Source organism: Uloborus diversus, chromosome 9 (genome assembly GCF_026930045.1).
Source record: "Uloborus diversus isolate 005 chromosome 9, Udiv.v.3.1, whole genome shotgun sequence".
NCBI classification, from domain to species: Eukaryota; Metazoa; Arthropoda; class Arachnida; order Araneae; family Uloboridae; genus Uloborus; species Uloborus diversus.
This window is the reverse complement of record NC_072739.1, coordinates 75,186,081-75,203,974: the sequence shown is the minus strand read 5'-3', so window position 1 is coordinate 75,203,974 and position 17,894 is coordinate 75,186,081. Positions and strand designations below refer to the sequence as shown.

General features: G+C 30.8%; 1 protein-coding gene across 1 annotated transcript in view; it reads left to right on the top strand.

The window, feature by feature from the left end:
* LOC129229335 (TBC1 domain family member 15-like) overlaps positions 1-17,599 on the top strand; it is a 38,208-nt gene extending 20,609 nt beyond the window's left edge. Inside the window, exons 8-14 of the mRNA XM_054863628.1 lie at positions 3,513-3,607; positions 5,189-5,305; positions 6,037-6,137; positions 8,167-8,266; positions 10,656-10,753; positions 13,710-13,826; positions 16,053-17,599. Coding sequence (XP_054719603.1) covers positions 3,513-3,607; positions 5,189-5,305; positions 6,037-6,137; positions 8,167-8,266; positions 10,656-10,753; positions 13,710-13,826; positions 16,053-16,358 — 934 coding nt within the window. The 3' untranslated portion in view covers positions 16,359-17,599. The remainder of the gene's footprint in view (positions 1-3,512; positions 3,608-5,188; positions 5,306-6,036; positions 6,138-8,166; positions 8,267-10,655; positions 10,754-13,709; positions 13,827-16,052) is intronic.
* The last annotated feature ends 295 nt before the right edge of the window (positions 17,600-17,894 follow it).

The window sequence follows — 17,894 nt, the reverse complement described above, 5'->3', positions numbered from 1 at the left end:
TTTATAAATTGAATATTTTTCCAGTTAGAGCGCATAAACCTTACAACAGTTTAAATAGGTTTTTAACATGGTTAGAGCCCCCTAGACATGAAACAGCATCCTTAGCCCCCATTACATTTGTATTACATGCAGGGTTGGGTTTTGGACTGTCCAAAACTAGTTTAGGACAGTACAAGTGGTTTTTACCGTCTTAAACTGTCCAAAAGTATGCTAAAGATAAAGGAATGTATTCTAATTCGTATTTACTGTAATATTCGTAATGCATAAATATAGATATCAATGAGTTTTAAACGATGAATAATTGGTAATATTTCCTTCCAAAACGTTCATTTAAAAATATCTTTAAACAAATTGCCAAAAACTCCTTTTTGTAACAGTTGGTAGAGCTACGAAAGGAAATTCACAACACTACCAAGACAACTAATTTTAGTTCCATTTATAACTCAAGGAAATGTTATTAAATGTGCAATATTTAGGTGCAAAAAAGAAGCGCATAATTTTTTTTAATGGTTTTTGCAAATAATTTTTGCATGCTGTTTTAATGAAATTTATTTTTTAAATCAGAATAAAGAACCAGAATTTGATGATTCGACAATTATATTCTAAAACTTATATTACTCTTTTTTAAGCTCATATTTTGAATATAATACTTTCTGTAACTAGTACAGAAAATTGTAATTTATTGCATTCAAGTCAATTACTGAACTTTATTTTGAACACTTTCTTTTGCATAAATGTCCAAAAATTTGGTTGGGGGGGGGGGGACTCATGGGTAGAAATTGAAATTTTTTTCAAAAAATAGTTTTTGACACTTTCAGACATTTTTGAACACAAGGGTTTTGTACAGGGTGGTAAAAAGCTTGCCAACCCTGCTTTGATTTGCACATGCATAAACACAGAAAAATTTGGTTACTCTTATCAATAAAAAAATATAAATAAATAAACACACAAATTAAAATTTTAATCAAGAATTCAACTTCTATGTAACTGGATTAAAATCAGCGGCATAAATTAGATGAATGTTCACGTTGAATACATGGTCAATATGAAACATTACTTTGATACATTCCATTGTGTTTTTGATGTTTTCTCACAAAAATATAGTTTTGGACACTTTCGGACAATTTTCGACACAAGGGTTTTGGACAGGAGGGTAAAAACCAAAGTTTTTACCTTAGTGTCCAAAACCTTGCCAACCCTGATTACTTGATATATTGCACAAAATGAGAAAATGAGATATATTAGATGTAATAGATATCACATTGTTAAAATTATTGGAAAATAAACTACACACACACACACACTTGCAGTTCTTACACACTATTACTAATCGATAAAAATAGCTCAGCTTGTTTGATGTTGAATTAATTTCCAGTTAGTGACCGTATGTGCCCCCGTCCTTCCTCAACATTTGTCTTCATTAAAAGTATTGCGTATACAACTTAAAGAGCTAATACGTTGTTGAACATCATTCACTGATGTATTTACCCCTTGTAATAATACACTGATTTATACTTTCCAGTTAGTGTTTAACGGCTAAAATGAGATAGCGATTCCCTACACTTTCTACAGTGATTTTATGCTCCTACTCCCTCAACTAGTGCAACTACAGCCTCTCAGAAGAGCTAACCTTACTTAAAAGACATACCGTATTATGCTTTTGTGAGAAAAGTTTACACGAGCGCATAAAAAAGGCTAATTACTATATTTGAAAAGAAAACCTGCGATGTAGGGAAACCGCAAAAGTTGAAGCGCGAAGTAGCGAGGGACGACTGTACTCTACTCTCATCCATTTATATGAAAGCTGTTAGAATGACATTGTTCTGTACAAGGATAATTGCAGAGCTTTCTAACAGATATTTGTATTGTTCAATGAAAGGATTGTTTGATTAAAAGGGTTTTAGTCCTTTCACACTGTTACTAAAAGCACAGTCGTGCAGGGTTACTTTGAATGATAATTTTTACGGATGACTTTGTGCCTCTTGAAATTTTTTAGTATATCCATTTTCAAATTGGAAAAAAAAAAAAACCTAGAAGGGCCTAGTTATGTGTCCACCTGTCAAGTTGTGAATTAAGTTTTTACTCTTTGTTTTAGAAAAAAAATGTTGAAAATATTGTACACAGTTCATTGCCTCATTTAATAACTCTGAAGTGCAGTGCAACCTCGTTTATTCGGACTGACTGGGACCAAATGCCGTCCGGATAAACGAGAATCCAGATAATCTAGGCTAATAAGCATAATGGTTAATAAGCAAAATGTGTTCTTAAATAGCAGGTTCATCTTTTATTGCAACAAAAAAAAATGCTTTGCAACGCAATTAGGTAGGATCGTTACGCAAAAAATACTTAATCATTTAGCTCAGTTTGCAGTAGTGTCGTATTGATGCTTCAAGTTTTCCATGATGTCTGTTATAATTTATTGTACAATTTATGCAGGAATTGTATATTCAATCAAAATAGAAAATGAATGTTTGGCATGCTTTTACTAAAGTTGTACCAATAATAATTTAGAATATTATTTATGTAAAGAAATGTTTTTATTTAAATCTACAAATTTGATCTGTATTAACCGGAGACACGGATAAACAAGGTTATACATACTGTCACTGCTTGGAAACTATTTTTGAAATTGATGACAGTGCTCTTTTTGCATTATGATGTTTTATGCAATATTATAAATGATGGGAATCTTTTCATGTTTTGATGTACAAAGTGGGAGTTTTTAAATGTTTAGAAATTTTATTTTGCTGCATTAAAGTAGTAGTATTAGTTGTATTAAAATAATGTATCTTGCATCCCATTTCTAACCTGGCTCAAAGTCACCCTAAAGGGCAGGATATAGCTTTAAACCTGGTCGATAACTCATTTAATCATTATTTATATAACTGTGTAATAGTTTAGGGGAGTTTCTGGGCCACTTCACAGTATTTTGCCCAAATGTAAAGTCTTCAACATGACATATTTTTTGCCATTGCTATTTAATTTACTGTTTGATTAGCACATTATTTTATTTTGAGTTTGTGTGTTGGTAGGACTAACTCAAAGCCATATAATGTGCTAATCAGACAGTAAAATAAGTAATTATGGCGAAATAAGTCATGTTGTAGACTCTACATTTAGACGGAATAAATGGCCTTTCTTCCATTTTATATCAAAAAAATACTATTAAACTGTCAGGCAGTTTAAATAGAGAAATTGTGGCTTGAAATTACCTTGATAACTGCATTACACAATTCTACCACAGAAATACAACATATGTTTTCCCCTTCACTTAAATCTTCTTCAACAAAACAACCTTCCCTTTCTGTAGAACTAGATAATAATTCTAAAAATTGTTCAAGCTGCTTTGTGGTTTAAATTTGCTTAGAATTCTGAAGAAATGTTGTTTTTTCCCCAAGTGAATTATACACTAATACACGAGATTTTAGATGAGTTTCTTGCTTATTAATTTTCTCATTGAATTTTAATGAAATTATAAATTCAATTCTGCATGCTTTTTTTTTTCTTCACAGAGAAGATTATTTTCGAATGAAACTGCAGTGGAAATCCATTGATGCTGATCAAGAATCAAGATTTTCTGCTTTAAGAGAAAGAAAAAGTTTAATTGGTAAATCTGTTTATGATTTTATGATATCATGATATAAGTAAATGTTTTTTCTCATGTTAAGGTAAAAAATATTTCATCTTTTGGCAAGTTAATTTAAATAACAATATTATTAGGTCTTTTTTTTTATTTTTCTTATTTCATGTTTAATGCACCCATGTATATTATATGCTTAGTGTACATTATTGATTTCTAAAAGAAAACTTTTTGAAAAATATATCAGTCTCAAATATATGTATATTCGTAATAAAAAGGGATTAAAAATTAAGAATTCAATATTTTCCTTGTTTCTTTACTCTTTAACAAACTATAATATAGTTTTAGAACTATTTGTTTATTTTGAATTTGTTTTGTGTAATCTTTAATTATGATGCCAAATTTTATAGATTTAAGAGTTTTAGTTAAAATGTTAAAAAAAGTGTTAGTAAAGGAAAGTATTTTAGTCATTTGAAAGAAAACGTTTTTTTTTGACGGCTCATTCTTTGAACTCTGAGTACATATTAAAGTAGAACATTTCAGTATCTTTGAAATCAGATAATCTGAGATTTTCTCCCCAGAGCGGTGTTTGTTGTTGTGAAGTAGTTAAGATTAACCAATTTTTGACCAATATTGCATAAAGTTAAATTCTGCAAGATAATCATGAGATATAATATTTTATTCAAGAAATATTTGAAGTTTTCTTATTTATTTTGGTGGATCCTTGAAATGACATATTCTTGAATACTGTTTAAGGCTTTCACGGCCGGCGTCAATATGGGGACATATCATTTCCGGGCTTATTGGCCGTGGTCTAATTTGAGTAGAAATTCCAGACGTTTTGGCTTGCTTTGCTGCAGCCATCATCAGTGATTTGAGTTTGGTGAGACTGAGTGTTGAGTTTGGTGTCTCATTAAACTCAAACCACTGATGATGGCTGCAGCAAAGCAAGCCGAAACGTCTGGAATTTCTACTCCAATTAGACCACGGCCAATAAGCCCGGAAATGTTATCTCCCCATACAGACATATTCTTGGTCCTTTACTTACATTAAGTATACATACGTATATAAGATTTTCATTTTTTTTTTTTTTTTTTTTTTTTTTTTTTTTTTTTTTTTTTTTTTGTGAAAAAAGAGTTTTTAAGGATTTGTACCAAGTTAGGATCCAATTTTAGTATTGTAAATTTTTTTCTTGTAATTGCCAACTCAAATATGAAAAAAGAAGGATTTATTTTGAAACATTTAACTTTAAAAGGCAAAAGTTTTTCTAGTGATTGCCTTATACATTTTTACCTGTTGCAATTAATTTTAGGCCATTCCACAAAAAAAAAAAAAAAAGAAAAAAGTTTTACACATGACTACTCATGTATTTCTTAAAAAATAATTTAATTGGGTAAGGAATGAGATTTTTGTTGCTTAAGAAATCTCAAATGTATGTGTAATTTCTTTAGCAAACTATTTTGTTCATTACTCTTTAAAATTGTTACTTTATAGTGAAATGTATGAGCTGTCACTTGTGGGACAATATGGCGGCTTTTTTATGGAATGGTCCTTGTATTTTATCAGTATTTTTTGTACTCAAACTCATTCATTTTAACAATCCAACAGAAAAAGATGTCAGCAGGACAGATAGAACCCATCCTTTTTATGAAGGAGAAAATAATGCCAATATCAACATGTTGCAAGATATACTCATGACCTATTGCATGTATAATTTTGACTTGGGTAAGAATGTTGGATTTTTTTTTAATAAGTAGGAATAACATGCTTTTGAAATTGCCTTAATTTCTTATTGTAAAGTTTTTTTTTTTTTTCAAACTTACTGGATGAATATTTTATCTGTACAAAATTCTTGTAGGAGTATTAAACCACATTTGTAATTTAATCAATATATTTTTTGATGTTTGTTCAAATCTACTAATATGGGTTTCAATCTAGTCTAGTTACTAGAAATGTGAAATAGTCCAAAATGGCTCTTACATTGTGATATGTCTTTGTACTTAAAAGCAATCTTAAGTACTTATTTTTATGTGTTTTGTCTGCCAATAGGGCTGCATAAGGTGCTTTAGTCTTTTGCAGAGGTAGTACAATTCCTGCTACAGCATCCTTGTTCCATGGTACAAATTGCACTAAGAATTTAATTTAAATGAGAATGCCTATGAGGCAATTCATATTCTTGAGATCTTTAACATGCCGTATAATCATGCAATATGACATTGATGATTTCCTGCACTTCGAAATTCCACTGACTTACCACTTGCGCCTTGCATTCAGAGCCTATGAAAAAAAGCATGCAAGGCCAATGCCGAACCACTATGCTGCCCAGTTGACATTTTTAAGGTTGTTATGGAATTTGCATTTTTTAAAATTATAATTTTTCTTACTAATAATGACTTTGCAAAATACCAAACTCTATTTAATTTTTATTTTTAAAATAATCATTTTTGTCTTTTAAGGGTATGTTCAAGGAATGAGTGATCTACTTTCCCCTATATTAGTTGTGATGCAAAATGAGCTTGATGCATTTTGGTGCTTTGCTGGTTGGCTAAAAAATATAGTGAGTTGCATTTTACTTCTCCAAGGACTTCTATTTGGTATTTTGTAAATGTTTTAAGTACTGCATGCACAAGTTGGAAAACAGAAATAAATCTATTAACTTAGAATTTTTATTAGTTTTCTTTGATAAATTAAAAATGAAACAATTTAGTTCTTTTACTAAAGGAATTTGATTTAAGTGATGTGGTGAAGATAAACTAAGATTTTTGAAAGAAATTCAGTTTTTTTTTTTTTTTTTTTTGTGCATATGTAGTTTTCCATTGGTATTTTGGACATCTAGTTCAATACTGCCAAAATGCAAATTTTGAATTTTTGATTTTATATCAAGTTGAACTTTGAAATGAAAGACAGCCACAAGTGATTAAGTTTAATATTAAAAGCGTATTTGCAGCCATGGCATTCATACACCTCTGTTTTATTTCCTACTATCATAAAATTATATATAGTCTACTCTCAATTACTCGAAGTCCCAAGAGGCTGGCTAAATCCTTCGAAGAATCGGTAGTTCGAGTTATTGAAAGTTCGTTATCCAGTCTGATCTAGAATAATTTTTATTTTCTTTTTCAGAAAAAGTATGTTAGATAGACTAACACTTATTACTTGGATCAAATTAATTATTAGTGCTATTAAAAAAAATCATTACAGAGAATAAATTTTATCAAGATGCTTCAAAAAAATAAAAAGTTTGATTGCTTACATTTTTTTAAAATTGCATCTTAAATTGTCATTAATTTTTAAACACAATTCGACTGATCCATGTTTTCAGAAAATTTGAGGTATTGCAATGAAATATTTGCAAAATCTGATACTTGCTGATGAATTGGAGGTGGTAAAGATCCTTCATCATTATCTTCATCAGAATCTGCACATCTCAATCGCTTTGTGGAACATGGATTCACATTTTCCTTAATGTTCAAATAATCTTTCATTTCAGACAAGTTCAAATCAAAAAAGATTTTTAATGATCCCATTCATCGACCACTTTAGCTTCGTTATCATAGCTGCTTGTGAAACCACATCTCTTAAACCAGCTTTAACTACTGTTTCTGTCGTAGGCCAATTTCAGTTTGCATTGCTTTTGAATGTCTTTTTGTCCCAAAAGCACGATCATTTGAGTCTTCAAGAAAATAAACCCTTAACAGGGGAGGTGCGGTATAACAGACCGCTCAAAAGTTCAGCCGATCACGCCTATTTCAATTTCAGTCCGATTGAATGGTTTTTCCAAATAGCTTTTCGTTTTGTGACCTTGAACACTCCCCTTGCTTAACGGTGTCTTTAGACAAGTGCATCTGGTTTAAATTTCGTTGAATTCTTAGAAGCGGTCTGTGAGACCGCACCTGCCCTTCAGTGTTACAATTTTCGGCAGTAGTAGACATGGCTCTTAACGTTAGATACCGCAGATATAGGTTCATTTAATCTTATCCGCATTATGTGAAAGAGACGTAAAATATTCTAGAGAGTTGTTTGAAATGTTCACGAAGGTTAAGCAATGATGTTCTAGAAACAATGTAGGCTGAATTATTCCTTGAAATTCGACGCAAAATACTAACAGTTAAATGGCTGTCAAAAATTTCCCATAACGTGATATAACCTATTTTCTGGTACTACAATATTCTGCATATATTAAAGAACTAAAATGAAATCATTAATAAATAATAGATTTGTTTTTATTATGAGTAGATAGTTATTTACTACAGTATATGATTTTCTCGAAAAATCTTAAGAGACTAGCAAAATTTCCTTGAAAAAGGTGCATTTGGATTAAAAATTCAAAAATATTTTTTCCCCTTGCTAATAAAACTTCAAAAAACATCTGTAGGAAATTTGAGGAATATATCATAATTACGATTTTTTAAAAATTTGCAAATAGAGCGGTCTCTGATACCTCACGTCCCCTGTTACGTCCTACTTTTTCACCTCCCCTGTTACGGGTAAAGACTACTTTTTCCAATTTTTGTAAAAATTTTGAAGTATAATTTTTAAAGAACATTCAATGAACTATTATTAAAAATGAATTACTTTTTAACTAGGGTGTCAATTTTGAGCTTGAGCAGCAAGGCATGAAAAACCAACTTCAAGATTTACATAGATTATTACATTTTGTTGATTCTCACCTATGCAGTTATTTAGGTAATTACATTTCCTTTACTTCTTATTTTAGAATAATACAATGCAGAAGAAATCTGTGAACTCATATCCAGGATGTCCAGATACCTTTGATCCTAAATCAGGAGTTTTTGAAGAAGTATTTCCCAAAACAGTTCTCAAAATAAAAATTTTTTACTCCAACTAACCTATAAAGCATAGCATACAAACTTATTTGGTGTTAATCTATATGATATTGAATGAGTTTTCCTTGCGCAAAATCTTTTTGTTTGGGTATTTTGTCAAATAAAGAAGGTTTTATTTTAAAAAGAAGGATATAATTTAAATTTTCGGATATAAAGTTCTGATGATTTCAAATCAAACCAGTTGCCTATATGCTAAAACAAACAAATTACCAGTGCACATATATCCTTAAGAGAATCTACCTAAAAATAAAGATACCAAACCAAAGAAAAGGATGTTAAAAAATATTTTCATTTGGTGTTCACAAATGAAAATACTGGAACAATAGGCATTAAAAGATAAACGTCTTGGTTCCTGGGCATATAAAATGGTCAGACATACTTTGGGAAATATTGCAAAATCGACAGAAAAAATAAAATTCAATATCAAAGTGCCACAAAAATATATATGCATCAGTAAATTGTGGCTTTTAATCAGACATTTATGAAATGCTATGTTATGAATCAATAATAGTTTATTTAAACTGGATTACCCTAAAATGTTGCAAAAGTTCCAGGCTAATCAGCATGAGAACTCTAATTTCAGGACAAAATCAGAATGATTCCAGTATCATTACAAGCTTTTAAAAATTGGGACAATCCTGATAAAGTCGGGATATCTGGACATCCTATTCTTGTCTATTCTCCCTCATAGTGTAAATGCATTGATTCACTTAGCTTAGTTTAAAGTTTTATCCAGAATAAAATAGTCGAACCTCCGTATATCGAACTTCCACATATCAAAATTTTCTATGTATCGAAACCCCAGCAAATTTCTATGTTCATTACATAGAAAAATTGTTTCTATAAATCGAAAAATTTTTCGAGGCATTCGTAGATTTTTTTCCATTTCAGACTGTTTGTCTCATGAAAAATAAAGGTTCGGGAAGAATATTATGTTCACTAAAGGTTGCTATAAAACTCAGAAGGAATCTGGGGTTGAAAGGTGTGTAGATAGGTCGTTGTTCCGTTCTAGAGTTCTTAAATTCCCTCAAGTTCATTTCAAATCTAAGTTGTAACCAGTAACACTGTAAAATCAGTTTCAAGTTATCCCTTTTGTCTGTTGATTGTCATTCTTAGTCTTTTTAGCTTCAGTGAAAATCATTCAAGCTCAGTAGATTGTTTTTTTACTTTTCTCTCGATTACATTGTCAAAACGAAACTCCCCTAATGTTGCGGATCAAGTTAACTGCCGAAGAATGAAGATGTATGTCGGTGCAAAAATGTAATTTCTGTTAATTTTTAAATTATCAACTTTCATTTAATCTGATGCTCATATAAATTAGAAATTGGGTTTCATACACGAAAATTAGCTTTAATTTTAGTATTTTAGGAGATTTGTACTATAAAATAAGATCGTTTCTATTTATCAAAATTTCTATATATCGAATTTTTTCCCGGCAATTTGCTACTTCGATATATGGAGGTCCGACTAGTTATATTCATTCATTTTAAGGCATTTTTAAAAAACTAAATAATTCAATTTATGTATTTTTTGATCAAGTTTCGAATTTCTTTAAAACATTAATTTTTAATAAATTTTGAGTTAATTTAATATAGAGCACATTTCAAGTAATTTTTTCAAAATGAGCTTTAAAGTTGGTTGGTATGAATTTTTAAAATTATGTAAAATCCTTTTTGTATGAGGAAGTTTCTATTTTTTCTGATTCTACTTAAGTTTTTAAAATCATAAAAGATTAAAAAAGAAATAATGTTTAATTGCAGTAATTGCAGATTACTACACAACTTGTTTCGGGGTTACAAGGAACCCTTTTTCAAATGTAAAACAAGTGAGCTTTGTCTTTTCTTCCATAAACTCACCTTTTTTACATTAAAAAAGGGATTCCTTTTAACCCCAAATCATGTGTCTAATATAATCTGCAATTTGTACAATCAAACTTAGTTTTTTCTTTTTTACTTTTAATGCCCAAAAGTATTTATTCAGCTTCATAAAAGTTTAGTTTTATTTGCATTCACTTTTGTTGCAGGGAAAACTTCTGCGAATAACATTGTTTTAATTTTTATACTTGAGCAATGTTCTATAGGTTAAATTTTCTGCTTTTGAAACTGCTCAATAATTTTTTTTAAATTTTAATGACACATTCTGATTTGAACATTGCAGTATGAATGTTGATCTATGTTAAATAAATAACTGAAGATGTACTCTTATTGTTTGATTTTTTTTTTCCTTAGAGAAACACGACTCTGGAAATTTGTATTTTGCATTCAGGTGGCTTCTCATCCTTTTCAAAAGAGATTTTAAATTCATGGAAATCATGAGATTATGGGAGGTAATCATTCACATTTTTTGATGACCAGCTATTTTAACCATTTTTTTTTATCCATGTGGTCATAATCATAATTTTCTTTCTAGTGTTTATTAAAATTATGTGCATAATTTAAATGTTTTTATGGTCATAATAGTAAAAAATATTCTTAAGTTTTCTTGTAGTTGTGTTGTAAAGTAAGATTAAAGGTTATTAATTGCAAGAATGAATAACAGTAGGAGACTGATGTGCAAAGTAATCATATCTTGGTAATCATTTTTTGAAACATGCAGTCACATATATAACAAGCTTCTTTCTGAATATTGTAATCTCAACTGTTTTCATTTATTTTTCAAAATATTCAGCAAAATTTCATTTAGATGTAGAAAAATTAGATTATGATTCCAAACAAAACAGCATCGGAACCAGATTTAGACTGTTTTTTTGGTTGAAATGTTGAACTCTGCTGACTTGTGGGTCTTAGAATTAACAATTTATTGGAAACTTATATTGGTATTACACCTGAAAGAATTCCTGGTTTCTAAGGACAAAATGTTTTTGACAAGATAAGAATGTACAGGGTTTGTACGTTCCGGGAAAACCAGGAATTGTCAGAGAAAATGACACAGTTAAAAATGTCAGGGAAAAGTCGGGGGAATTTTCCAAATATGCCCCAATTTTTTTTTCCATTTTTTTCCCCAGAGTACTTTGTTCCATCAGATGTAATCTTCATGTTTTCCAAACGAAATTGCAAACATTTTGAGACAAAATGACGCTGGCAATAAGCAACCCAAAAAAACTTTCCCGGCCTCCATTTTTGACAATCAATAGTTGACAATCAATAGAAGAAAAAAAATTCCTCGGGTGAACAGGAATTATGCACAAACTCAACAGGGAAGAAGACAATTTACTGCTTCGGAAGCACAAGCCTGAAGATGGGAGGAACAATCGAGGGAAATCGTTTTTTTTTAATCGTGAAAATGTAAAACGTAGTCGCCATCTTTGGTCATTCACAAGATGGAAGTAGACACAATCCTTAAGTGCCTATTCCAAAAACAAAGCAGAATTGGATGTTTTCTTCAATTTCAAACTAATAAAAATAACACAAAATTTATTGCCTTTATTTATTTAATTTTTTTATTATTATTATTTTAAATAGTTTTTTTTTTTTTTTTTTTTGAGCAATCACGATTGCTTATTGTTCTCACTTGACTGTTTTTGGCGTCCTATCATTTTATTTTCCTACTGTCACCCTCCGCACCATCACCGTCGACCGGCTCCTCACGATGCTGCTCCTATAGCGAAAGCCGTCTCCAGGTTGCATCCATGTTCTACACGCACGAGCATACATACACAACTACACACACATGCACACACAAACACACAAACACATAAACACACATATACCTACACACATACACATACAGACACCTACACATACACACGCACACAACTACCCACACATTCATGCTTCATGCCTGCACACACATACACATACCCCATTCACACAAACACACATACCCCCCCCCCCACACACAAACACACACTCGTGATTGCGAAAAACATAATTTGAATTCAAGATGTCAAAATTCAAATTAATTTTTCTTTTCTTTTTTCTTTTCTTTTTTTTTTTTTTTTTTTGAGAAATGAAAAATGTTGTTCTTAACAGTTAAATCTTATCCTCATTGCCTTGGACGCAAATGTGCTAAAAACTTTTCAACTGAATTGTAGTTTCATGAAGATTTATCATTTTTAAATTGTTTTCATGCTACAAATTCAAAAAGTATTTCTTATTTTTGTGCGTAGCTGCCATGTTTGGTCATTCCCGAGATGGACGTACACAACACTTTTTAAGTGTCTAAGTTCCTGAAAACGGCATTGGATGTTTATTGCAATTTGAACTATTAAAAACTAATGCAAAATGTGCCTTTTTCCCTCGGATAATTCATAATTACTTTCTGGAAAAATGCAAAATTTTATCTTCAGAGCATTTTTTTATTCTAAATGATTTAGATGCTTATGCTTATGTGCTAAAAACTGACTGTTTTGTCTCAAATGTAGTTTTTTAAGGATTATTAACTTTTTACAACTTTTATGCTACAAATTCAACAATCTTCTTATCTTAAATTTTTCACTTAGTCGCCATATTTGGTCGTTTGCGCGATGGAAGTGGACGTAATTTCCAAAAACAGAATTGGATGTTTATCTCAATGTAAACTATTGAAAGTAACATAAAATGCACAACAAATTATGAATTTTTAAAAATCAATTATTTTCTAGAAAAGAAAAATTTTAATATAAGCAACCTTTAATGTGCGAAAAAAAAAAAAACTGTTGATTATTGGCATTGACCTATGATCGGCGGATGTTGATATTTGTTATGCATTGTATGGTATACCAATGCAACAAGTTAATCATATTGATACTAAAAAATAGCTTTGTATTTTGCTCAATGTGTTTTGTGTTATATACTAATAAGAAAATAAAGAGATATATTGTAAACCAAAAGCGGATACTAAAAGATTGTTGCGTGACTGCAGCAAAATGCTAATATTACGCATGACATGTAACATCGAAGAAACGCTAAAATAGGTTGAAAGTACTTTGTTTTCGACAAGTAGTATACCAATTAAAACAAGTTTGAACAAAGTGTTAAAATTTTTTTTTTAATTTTAAGAGAGAAAAGAAAAAAGAAAAAAACAAGATTATATATTTTTTTTAATCTGAGGGGGAAAATTTTCACTTCTTCTGCATTGCTACTTTAAACAAGTTTAATTGTTTTGAAAATATTGCTATTTAAACTTAATTTTGAGTAAAGCAAGTAAACTGGAATTTTCTTTAAAAAAAAAAAAAAATCTGGAAAACCTGGAAGAGTCAGGGAATTTTTTTTTACCATAAGTGTATGAACCCTGGAGTAGAATATGTTAGCTTAAATTTAGTTGAACCATGAAATATTTTAATTAAGTTATGATCTATTTAGGTGCTTTGGACTGGTTTGCCCTGTAAAAACTTTCATCTTTTAATATGCATAGCGATTTTAGACTCTGAAAAGACAACTATCATGGAGAATGAGTTTGGTCTTACAGAAATTTTAAAGGTAAATATCTTTTATTTAAGAGATACGTCATTATTACCACGTTAAAGTCTTTTTTTTTTTTAAATCAATGTTTTGCAAGTTGCAATCTATTTTATGAGAAGTATAGTTTCTGCATATTGGCAATACTGAAATTCTATTTGATTGCTTTTCTATTAAACATTAGGACATGTTTAAATGATGCATCATCCCCAGTGGAGAATAATATTTTTTATTTATATAAATTGGTTTGAAGTTTTCTACATATTAAGTTACCTGTTTTATTGATTTATTTTTGTCTGTTTTCCTGTGTATCTCAGACAGAAAGTATGCAAAATGGTTTAACTTCTGTTTTTTGAATTTTCGTTTTTATATTTTAATTATTTTTGTTGATTTCAAGGTGTTGTTTTGGTTTATTAAATTGCATGTTAAACAATCAGTTTATTATATTCAGTAAATTACCGCCCATTAGCCAGGGCTAAAGCAGAAATACGTGAAATACACCGCCAGCTCAGTCATTTCCAGCCGAGGTCCTCGGCTGGAAATGACTGAGCTGGCGGTGTATTTCACGAATCAGTTTATTGTTCGTTCAGTTTTCGTAATTTAGGTACTTATCAATTGTTTTTCTTTTAGTTTATATGGAATGGTTTTTCCATTGTTTTCATTGACCAATTTGGTCCTTAATTCTTCTGCCATTGATCAATCATCTTAAGTTGTTATATCTCACAAAATACGAAATTATTATAGATCCCCGCCTGTCTCCCTAAAGTCTATCTTGCCCAGAAATAATTAACAATGCTTGTAGTCATGCTACCACTACCTTACATGTAAACGGTAGTGGATTTAAAGTAGTGTGAATTTATCAACTCTTCAGGTCTACCATACTGTATGACTCAATTGTTTAGGAACATGTGATTAAACTATTAATTCAAAACAGATTATTTTAAACGAAATTCGAAACAGATTGCTTAGATTAATTGCATACTCGTATTCATTCAGAAAGGAAAGGGAGTCCATGCAAAACTTAAAACAGACTCCATCAGCTAGAACGTTTTCAAAGAAGCAAAATCTTTTTACTGAATACCGCTTCGTGCGGCACTGAGCTACACAACTGCTGAAAAAATATGGGAATCCAGCTGTTTTTGCTGAGAAATATTGTGTATCTAGCTGCCTTGCAGCTTTTCAACTGCAACTCTCTGAGCAGAGGAAAAAAATAGCATTGTCTAATCCACAGCTTAACCGCTTGATGTGTGTTTAGGAAGTTTTCCTATTAGTTTTTTGTCATATGTTCCTTTTTACTTCCATTTATATTTTCTAATATTTTTTTCACTTTTTTGGCTATAACTAATGAACACATTGATTTTTCAGTTTTTTTTTTTCGAAGACTTAAATGTAATGTTTGATTCACAGAATTACAGGTGGAAAGCCTGCACAAACTTAATAGCTTCTCTAAAATTAACATTCCAATACAATCTTTTGTGACTGCTGTTTGGCAATGGAAACTCAAAACTTTTTCTGCATTGAAAAGAAAAGGGTATCGCCAAAACAGATGTATGCATGACTTTGCAGTTTGTGTGGTTTAAAAACATGTTTTTGTTATTTACTAATTTTTAGTTTTCATCATGTAACTCCACATCAATATTTTAATTTGTTAAAATTGTGAAAAAGCCAGAGCACTTTTTAATTTTTTTTACTCTTAATCTCATTTTATGAATGAATTTCAAAAAACTTTAAAATATCAGTCAAAAGTTTTACCTTAGTCTAGTGGAGTCCAAACTTTTTTCCCCAAGGTTGCACTCCATATTAAAATGTCTCATGGGCCAGAACATATATAAAATTTTAATATTTTTCTAGATAGTATGTTTAAACACAAAAAGAAAATTTCCTACCCAGTATTGTTTTTATCCTTACTACATGTTTATTTTGTTAATACGAAGTTTCCGTCTGTTTGGAAAGCTATTTCTGACTGTATGATTCCAAATGTTCCACACTCATTCTTCATTCTGAATGAAGACGATGGGTTGTTTTTGAAATGCCCAAAACACAATGCGTGACATCGAACATAGCAACAGGCACATGGATTCATGGGCTGTTGATTGGGATTACATTTCAGTTACTTTTGCTTGTAGGAGGTTAATTTTTGTTTGCAACATGGTTCATGAAATGTCTTAAGAAAATTCCTTTGTCTATCCTTTAGAAATAACATGCTTTATTTTGTGCTGTCATTATAGTTTTATTTTTTCTTTTCAGCATGTCAATGAAATGTCCTACAAAATAAATTTAGATGACACCCTGTGTAAAGCAGAAGCCATATATCTTCAAATAAAAAACAGCAAGTATCAATCGGACGTTGTACGAACCATACTAGGACTGGAAGCGGTCACACCTGGTCCAGAAATACGGTTGCTGAGAGAACGTGTAAGAACTGAAAAAAAGCCTACGGTATCTTTGTCTATTGACAAAGATTTAAGTGGAACTAGCAGTTCAGACAATATGGATGATTATGTTGATCTAGAACAGCATAGCTATCAGCTACCCTTTGACTTATTTTCTTAAATAAATCCATTTGTACGAGGCGTGTTTTTAAAGTAAGTTCCGTTTTTATATAAAAAAGGAACGAGTACAGATAGAGCTAAGTAATTTAGTGCACAAAAATCTACCACCCTTACGCTATTTTTCGACATTGCTCCCGTGATTTTCCAAGTATTTGTCATAGCGTGGTACAGGTTTTTGTATACCTATTCGTACAAAGTTACCGCCCGTTTAGTCAACCATGAGGACTCTTACAGGGCTTTGGCTAGGGCGTTTTTGAACATCCTCTGGTCTGCCCTCACCTCGCTCGCAGCATCTTTCATTTGTTTCGGCATCTAAAGTCTTTCCAAGGTGGTCTGTGGCACAACAGCAATAATGAGCTCAGAGAACATGTTATCCCATGGCTGACTACACAGGCGGCAATTTTCTATGAATAGGTATACAAAAACCTGTACCACGCTATGACAAATGTTTGGAAAATCACGGGAGCAATGTCAAAAAATAGCGTAAGGATGGTAGATTTTTGTGCAATAAATTTCTTTGCTCTATCTGTACTCGTTCTTTTTTTATGTCAAAACGGAACTTACTTTAAAAATACGCCTCGTATATTGGTACAGGACTACCACAGGCAAAGTAGATTTTCTTGTCATTTTTATTAGGTCGAAAATGGTCTGAATGCTACAAACTTTTTCAATCATCCATAAATTTGTCTTTTTTTTTTTTGCTTGATTCTAATTCTAAATGTAATTTTTCTGTGTGTAAAATGTAAAATTGCCCTCATATTTGAAGACCGTTACTGAATAATAAAATCATACTATGAGGACATAAAGCACAACTGCTTCGAAAACAAAAATCTGATTTCAAATTAATTCATGTGCTTGTTAATCATACTACCACTGTGTAACAGAATGCACTTGCTGCTTGATATACCACCAAGGGATGCTGTAAAATGAAGAATTATCTGCAATAGGTAAATGGGGGTTATATGGAAGGTAGCTTCAGTTTTCTTTCTATTTCAAATTTTTAACTAAACATAGACTATTCATGTTTTGAAGAAGAAAGTTTGGAATCTAGATTACAAATACGTAAAATGAATAAAAAAAATGTTAAATTACTTAATATGTAATGTAAACAGCAAATTAATGTTCCTGCATGCTGTCTGTGTAATAAATGATTGCGACTTATTTATATTTTCTTTCTCTGATAGTTGTATCCTTTATGTCCTCTTCCAGTGAGCAAATAAAAATATTTAAAAAAAAAAAAAACTATATGTTCTGTTCTTGTGAAACAAATTTTTTTTTTTTTTCAAAAGAAATTATTTTTCATTATTTTTCTGTGCAATATTTTCACATGCTTGCCCAATTTCATAAAAAGACCTGTATTAGGTCTTGACAGGTAGTTCAATACAGGTTCAATACAGGTAGTTTCTGTATACATGACAGATAGTTCTCATAATAAGTAGTCAAAAGATACTCTTCCCGGTGATTTGCTTATTTTGTTATTCTTGTATTACTGTTTTAAAAGCATGGCTTAATGTAATCAGTTCATTAAAAGCATGAT